Source organism: Gobius niger (genome assembly GCF_951799975.1).
Source record: "Gobius niger genome assembly, chromosome: 7".
NCBI classification, from domain to species: Eukaryota; Metazoa; Chordata; class Actinopteri; order Gobiiformes; family Gobiidae; genus Gobius; species Gobius niger.
In genome coordinates, this window is record NC_136858.1 from 10882503 (window position 1) to 10890163 (window position 7661).

General features: G+C 41.3%; 1 protein-coding gene across 1 annotated transcript; it reads right to left on the minus strand.

Annotated features, from left to right (window-relative positions):
* Positions 1-814: 814 nt before the first annotated feature.
* LOC306965130 (uncharacterized protein) lies at positions 815-7323 on the minus strand (the record flags this gene model as incomplete). Its single annotated transcript, XM_079559372.1, has 6 exons — positions 7316-7323; positions 3406-4451; positions 2968-3123; positions 2268-2360; positions 891-1031; positions 815-820 (listed from the first exon to the last, which is right to left on the minus strand). The coding sequence occupies exons 2-6, from the start codon at positions 4438-4440 to the stop codon at positions 815-817; spliced, it is 1431 nt and encodes a 476-aa protein (XP_079415498.1). The 5' UTR covers positions 4441-4451; positions 7316-7323.
* Between the last annotated feature and the right edge of the window lie 338 nt (positions 7324-7661).

Consider the following 7661-nt stretch of genomic DNA (forward strand, 5'->3'; position numbering starts at 1 on the left):
TACTTTCCAATAAAATATATGCACAACACATTTAAACTAATGTCAATGCAAACTGTAGTATCAAAGGTAGAAACGTAACATGTAGATGCTGCCATAAAATGGTTTTGTTCTCCAAATAAGCAATAATGCAACAGTTTTTGCACCTGTATGTGAACTTACTGAAACACAGGTTAACAGAAGAACATGTCCAGACCACATTTAGGGGACATACAGTATAGATAACCAGTTGAAATATAACTAAGAAAAATAAAAGTACTTAACCCCCACCTGAACATTTTCTCCAGTTTGGCATTACCCAAATCTAAAATCTTGAAAAAGGTTTTGTAACAGCAACAAAATTGTGACAAAAATATGAAAACGTAAAAAGAAAAAAGCGATGAAAAAGAGAAAAAAGCACTATAAAACTCAAGCTACAAAAAAGCAATGAAAAAGTTTCAGAAATGTGCCAAAACCGCAACAAAGGAGCGACAAAAAAAAAAGAAAGGAATAAGTGATGAGAAAAAGATCTGTTTTGATACGTGTTACTCTGGCCTATAGTCTGAAGTCATGTCGAGAAGCTATAGTATTTGGGTAAAACTGAACTGGAGAAAATGCACTTGGTTAACGCGGGGTAAGAGGTTTTGACAATCTGTGTCAGGGACTCCTTCATATTTAACCGCAATCGAAGTTCCAAATCCACTCACTGAATTGCAGTGACAATGAATCTAATAACTTTACTAACGGCAAAGCAATGTTTTGAGAACTTGCATCTTCCTGGATAGTCTGTTTCCATCTAGTTCCATTATGATCTTCTGCAATGCTTCAAAGGTATATTTTAGCTCTGGAGGGTAGCTCAAGTTTAGAGCATAGACAAGAGCAAGCAACATCGCCACAGCAAAAGGCACATTTACCAACTCATTGAGTACTTCCACCCCCTCCAGAATGATTCCAACATCCTCAGGGTCATCACCAGGCTCTGCTCCTTCTTGTCGCATGACAAAGATTCCGAAGACCGTCTCTGCCATGGCCATTCCAATGTTTTCGTCAGCCGTCTGTGACAAAAAAAAAAACACATTAACAAAGCTTCACCTTCATTAGCTGTTCAGACATGGATCTTTTTAACTTCATGTCTGTGTGGTGGACAGGTAGTTAAAAGGAAGAGACGGAAGGAGTTGAGAGTAAAAACACATACACACAAATACACTCTCGCGTGAAACTGAGGGAAATCGTTCGAAATCTGGAAGAAGTTACGCAAGACGATGATGGAAATACCAGTAAATAAAGACTCCAGTACGACACGCTAATTGCAAAACAACTTGTTTCTTAAAGAATAAAAAAAAGCTTAAATTATGGAGCTTATTCAAATTTTAACAAGCAGTTAGTTCCCTCTTTGTAAAGCTGCGTTTTATTTATTTTTTGCCTTTTTCTGCAAATTGTATTTGGGGTTTCTGTGTTTCTGAGTTCCTACTGGATGCTTTAGTACATTTTAGTTTTAAAAGTAAACAAACAACAGCTTATGAGCTAAAGACATTTGAGACCTACACATTTCTTCTTCTGAAAAACTAGAGGCACCAAGAGCACCCCACAGTGGAGGCGTCACAAGAGGCACTACAGGAAACAAGGAAGGGGCAAATGAGAAGGTATCCGGGCGAGACTCACAGCAAAGCCACACAAGCCTTCTGTCCCTATTATTGTTCTGGCAAATGGATGTTCCCTGGAGAAAAAAAATGGATGAACTAAGCTCTTCCCAGAAGATGGTGAAAGGCTATTGTGGACAGGAGAGAACTGCAGGAGCATGAGCTAACCAGTGTAGGACACCACGCTGTGAAACAAGGACACACCCAGGAGGCAGTGCATTTGAGTGGAGACTGAAGGCAGCCAGCCAGGTTTTCCATACCTCCAAAAACATGCTTGTCAAGTTGGCCCACAGTGGCGGCGTGGCTCAGGACTAACACCTGAACACAATTTTGTTGTACGGTTGTACAATGACAAATAAAATACTTACAAGATTACGAGAAACGGGGATGTGTCAATGTAGGATTACAAAATTGATTTTGAGCAATGATACACCGACAGTGCCGTTGGCCTAATACATTTTTATTATGTGCGGATATCAATTTGTAAGTTAAGTGATTTGTCTAGAAATGCAATGCTGTGGGTATGTAGGTAGATTAAAAAGAGGTTTTTAAGACCTTATCTTTCCAAATTTTACAGCCGATTGGAACCCAGAAGAAACCCCATTCATACCAACTGATCAAAATCTCAACAAACATAAAAGATAAACATACCGTGTATTCCTTCACCAGCTTCTCCGGATCTTCATTCAAGTAGACACAAAGACCTTTGAGGACGCATTCTCGTCTAACGTCGATGCTGTCCGTCTAAGTATGAAGGTCAGAAAGGAAATGCAGAACAAAAACATAAAAACATTAGGAAAAACATCTCAACTTTCTAGCAGAGCAGGGTTTCACAGGAAGTTAGAACTTTGAAGAAATTTAGAGACTGGAGAACCACTGTATTCACTACTACTCTAAAGATTGTGAACACTTCATTAATAGTCTGAAATTGTACAAATCATATATGAAAAGGCCAAACTGAAGATTCTTTCCTGTAAATCTACCCCCTTCAGTTAAATACATTACAGTATACAGGAATTGATTTGAGCATGTCCCTTACTTCAAGAACATTAGCCATTTTCACAATGGTCAGGCTTTCAGTTAATTTCTTAATCCCCACTTCAGCACATTTTCTCCAGTTCGACTTGACCTAAATCTAAAAGCTTCATCAAAAAAAGTGTCAAAATAGCAACAAAAACGAGACGTAAATGAGGATGAAAAAGCAACAAAGGACCAATGAGATGCAAGTGAGAATGAGAATACAGCAAAAAAAAGCTTTAAAAATGATGAAAAAGTGACAATGCAAGGAAAAGTTATTGATCAGTTTTTAAAGTCAATGGTTGTAAGCTTTTTTTCCCCATTGTTATCATACCTGGGTTATGGGCACCATGATGTTCTTGATTTTTCTCCCTTGAACACCACCTTTCTTGGCATACACCTTGAGCAGATTTGCAGAGTGAGCATCCAGCTCAGCGAAGAACTTTGACTGCAGATGCATTGTTGTGATTCTCTTGAATTCGGAACTGACCTACAACAACAACAACAACAAAACAATGGTAAACAAGACTCAACTGTGCCTATTTTGAGATCAATGTCACATTTGATATGGCAATGCAGGCCATGGAAAACATGCATACCACATGTGAAATTATCAATCTTTTCTATGGAACATACACATTTAGTCTGTAAACATTAGTTGAAAATGGTTTCATTGAAAGACAGACATCTTACTGTTAATGACTTTTTCATTCATTTTTGGCACTGTGTATTAAATTAATATTAGTTTGTTCCGTCGCACAATCATTCTTACCTCACGCACATTGAAGAGAGCCGGCCACCTTGTTTTGAAATCTGCAATCATGGGCGCCTCTCGGACTAACTCTTCCCTTCTGAGTGCGAAGGTTTTGTCCATCATCCTCGCCACCTTGTCGTCGTTGTTTCTTTTCTGTACTTCTGACAGGAGGGCCACTCTTATCACTTCTAGCGTCTCTGCTGTTTCACCAGTTGGATAGGCTGGGCAGTAGTTCACTTCTGCTTTTTTTGGCTTTTTAACACCATAGGCAGGACTGACTTTGCCTTCAGGCTTATGTTTTAGGGAATTCAATGCAACTTCAGGGCACCCAAGCCCCCTGAGCTTTGTTCTGTAGTTAGCGAGTTTATACTTCAAGCTTGCCTTCCATCCGCCATATCCAGAGACAGAACCTGGCTCTTTCAAACATGGATGCTTTGATATAAGAGCTTCTGCCACGTCCTCAAACTCTGAGTCAGAGAGGTACACTTTGTACTGGATGATCATTTCAGCTAAGCCATTTAGAATGGTGGATTTTAGTTTCACATCAGGATTGAACAAAGTTCCGGTTGCTTTGAAAGCAGCATTGGCCCTGTCCAGCTGTAGCTCAGCATCATAGGAGAACCTGGGAACCTGGAAGACCACAGGCCATGCAGTCGATCTTGAGGAGGTGGACTCGGGAGAAGATAGTATGTCTGTATCAAAAGAGCTACCAGATGAAAGGGAGGAGTCGTCATTTGGAGAGAAGGAGGACGACGAAGCTGAGGAGGGAGGAGGTGCAGCAGGAGGGGGTGTGGAGCCACCAGGCTGGGCATCTGAAATATAGATGACCTTAATGGTACCTTTGTCCTGGACATCCGATATTGACAGCAAGTTGCTGAATTCATTCCCAAATTCTGCATCCATGAATTGAAGCCTGAAAACCCCCTCTATTCCACACTGTCTCTTAATTTGCTGTGCGAGATCATTGACAGACTCTGGAATCCCATCTGGAAGAATCAATCTCTGGGAATTGTTATCTCCTAGTATGATTCTGAGTTTCACCGGGGCAGCCATTACACGACAGACTGTGGAAAAAATAAGGAAAAAGAATATTGTAAGTTTTGACAGGAGTACAGTATATCTGAATATTAACAACAATAAGGACAAAAGACTCATCTATTATGCATTATCTCTAATCAATCCCTCATCTGTTCTCTCTCTCTTCTCCCTCTCTCTCTGAAGGTCAGCCCAACTTATAAATGTATGTATCTTTTTAACGTCACCATTCTGAGATGTCCAACAAGGTAGTCAGCAAGAGGGTAGTAATCAGCCAGTTCACCAAGCTCAATCAGAACAGTTTCTCCGGCAGGACATGCACGCAGCTCAAAGGCTCTGAAATGTTCCCTGTACCACCCAGAAAGCCTTTTCAGCACGAAACACAGTCTCTCATGTACAATGCAAATCTGAATAATCTCTCCAAAGTCAGGCAGTCCACTTGTAGACCCATGAGCAACTATCATCCCATTTCTGAAATCTACACCTTTGCTTGACACGCATTTAGTAAGGTGAACTTCAGTTGAGCCAGGGAAGTTCTGTTCAATAGTCTGAGCTATTTCCTGTTTCAAAACATCCACAGGAACTGTTGAAACATGTGTAGTCTGTAGGGCAGTTCTCTCAAAACTAGATGATCTCAACTGATATGAAATCATTAGCTGATGCTTAGTAGCTAGCGAGAGGGGCACATTTTTAAAGCAATTGGTGTGTCGCACAACCTGCTTAAAAAAACTATGCTTGGCCTCAAATCGCATGGTCCAGAGTCCCACAAGAGGACCAAACATCCTGATCAGTTGGGGATAGTGTTCTAAATAATGGTGTTTTGGCAACAGTTTCACATCAGGGAAGAGTTCTTGGTACTTTTGTCTGTGCTCTGAAATTTTTCCCTCAAGATAGGCAATGGACTCATCTGTGTGTGTCGGAGCCACTACAAGCTCTACAATGTCTTTTAAGTCCAACAGTATTTGCCATGCCATTTCGTCCTCAGGCACCAGATGCCCAATTATGAATGGAAGTAGTCTCAATAGCGCCCAGTTTTCATGAGCGTACCCACCGATTGTTTTCCTTGTTGAAAACGTGCGTGGGATTGCATGTGGCCTATTTGTCTTATCTGCCCACTTGTAGGGGAAATGCAGGATAGATTTGTTGAGGGTTTCAAGATTTAAATATTTTTTGGAAATCAGCAATGCCATACAATGTGCAAGCTCCACCGGCACAATGCCCTCAAAAACATCATGCATTAGATCCGGTGGATAACCTGTTTGAACACTGAAGTGGGCAAGCGTTTTAGTGATAATGCAATGGCTTTTCACCCCAAAACTGCTTATGCCATTCTCCTGTGCTGATTTCACATGAGAGTCGTGGAGTTCTTTTGTCCTGAGAGTGAATGCACCTGACTTCACTTCATTTGTTTGGATGTCTGTTCTTGTTCCTGTGCAGAATCTACAGATATGCCCACCAGAAAAGCTCTCATTAAAACCAGCTAAACTGTGGGCTCCCAGGTTATCTGCTGCAACAAACTGAATTGTGCCTTTAAGACATCTGCCAAGCAATGGAACAAAAACTCCCTCTTGCTCCAGAGTTTTCATATCTTGAAGAAGAGGTTGCAAGAGACGGTTATAACCAAACTTTTTTACATCATCAGTTTTACACAAGACTGCCAAGTAAATGGAAGATAGTGACGAATGTGAGCCTGGAGGTAAATTATTCAAAGTCCAGTAGATTCCACAAAGCTTATGTTTCCTACGAGAAGTTCCCAGAGGGTTGCATATCTCAAAATCATCTATGTATAAACTTACCAAAATTCTCAACTCATCTGACAAAAAACTGTTTTCCTGGAAGTATGAACCATCCTGAGAAGATTTGTAAGTATGCTGCTCACCAGTCACCCTATTACTCTGATGTGCTTTGTGGTTTTCAACTACCTTGTCTACGACATCTTTCCTGTCAAAGAGCTGTTGCAAAGACTTAAGTACAGGCACATACTGAAAACTTTTTTTCTCCTTAGCATCAAGGATGTACTCAATGGGTTCTACAACATCAAAGCTTTCTTTATAATACTGTTTGCGGTGATAAGATGTGCTCAAGGGACCACCCTTCGCTATGGCTTTGAGCAGTGGGTTAGATGCACAGAGAGCAGTGGCTACTTCTGTTATCACAGACTTATCAGTTGTGGGACTATGTTTCTGAAAAACACCTTCAAGAATGTTAATGGAAAGGGGTAATGTTGCTGAACTTAGCAAGTAGTGCAGTTCATCTAAGAAGTCATCAATTTTTGTTCCTGGCACATGCGCAAAATGCTCCAACTTGAGCAACGCTGCAGCAAAATTTTGCTCAATTACTTCAGGCAGGTTTTTAATGACGTCTATATCACTACTCACACAGGCATGGTCTATTTCAACTGCAGAGTCATCTTGATTAAGTGCCTCTTGGTCAGGATTATCAGTGGATTCTTGTGAAACTCCAGTGGTTGTAACTACACCCGGCTTGAAATCTTTCAATACATGTGGATTGTGTTTCCTATTCTTGTGAGTGTGAAATGTTCCGTATACATTTGTTTGAAAACTGCAACTCCCAAACATACAAGCAACAGTTTCATTACTCTTCAAATGAGTGCCAATATGTACAAAATAATCCTTTTCTGTAGGCAGATCACTACAAGTGCACAAATGACAACTGAACGTTGACAATTCCAGCTGCTCCTGAGAGTTTTGTTTAGGGTGGACTCTACTTAAATGAATGTGAAGAGCATTCCATGTCTTAAAAGTACATGGGCACTTTGTGTGTGGGCATGGGTAACGTTGCCTATGACGGTGCTTTAGTCTCATATGTTTTAGTAGCTCAAATTTACTGGATAGAGATACATTACACTGCTTACACTCCCACATCTCCTCACCTAAAGAAATTCACCGTTTCAGATCGCCGAATTTTTCGAGCAGGCAGCTATGCAGCTGAACAGTAAACACAGGCGTGATCGGACAGGACACTCTTGCGGTAGGGCAGCAGACACTGGCGTGGTCGGACAGGACACTATTGCGGTAGGGCAGCAGACACTGGCGTGGTCGGACAGGACACTATTGCGGTAGGGCAGCAGACACTGGCGTGATCGGACAGGACACTCTTGCGGTAGGGCAGCAGACACTGGCGTGGTCGGACAGGACACTATTGCGGTAGGGCAGCAGACACTGGCGTGGTCGGACAGGACACTCTTGCGGTTGCTATAACAAAATAGAGAGAACAAT